General features: G+C 66.8%; 1 protein-coding gene across 1 annotated transcript; it reads left to right on the forward strand.

Moving 5' to 3' along the window:
* Positions 1–6: 6 nt before the first annotated feature.
* On the forward strand, positions 7–360 carry LOC103916505 (claudin-4-like; the record flags this gene model as incomplete). The annotated part of the gene is made up of 1 exon (XM_009323504.1): positions 7–360. A coding segment is annotated over one exon (354 nt), but the record flags the coding sequence as incomplete, so codon positions are not given.
* Positions 361–367: the final 7 nt, after the last annotated feature.

Raw genomic sequence — 367 nt, forward strand, 5'->3', positions numbered from 1 at the left:
AGCACGGGGCAGATGCAGTGCAAGGTCTACGACTCCCTGCTGGCCCTGCCGCAGGACCTGCAAGCCGCCCGCGCCATGGTGGTTGTGGCCATCGTCTTGGCCATCCTGGGCACCCTGCTCGCCGTCGCCGGCGGCAAGTGCACCAACTGCGTGGAGGACGACACCGCCAAAGCCAAGGTCATGATCCTCTCCGGCGTCATCTTCATTGTCGCCGGCGTCCTCATCCTCATCCCCGTCTCCTGGTCGGCCAACACCATCATCCGGGACTTCTACAACCCGATGGTCACTGACTCCCAGAAGCGGGACCTGGGGTCGTCCCTCTACGTGGGCTGGGCGGCCTCCGCGCTCCTGCTGCTGGGGGGGGGGG

This window comes from Pygoscelis adeliae, unplaced genomic scaffold (assembly GCF_000699105.1).
Source record: "Pygoscelis adeliae isolate BGI_AS28 unplaced genomic scaffold, ASM69910v1 Scaffold535, whole genome shotgun sequence".
Taxonomy (NCBI): Eukaryota; Metazoa; Chordata; class Aves; order Sphenisciformes; family Spheniscidae; genus Pygoscelis; species Pygoscelis adeliae.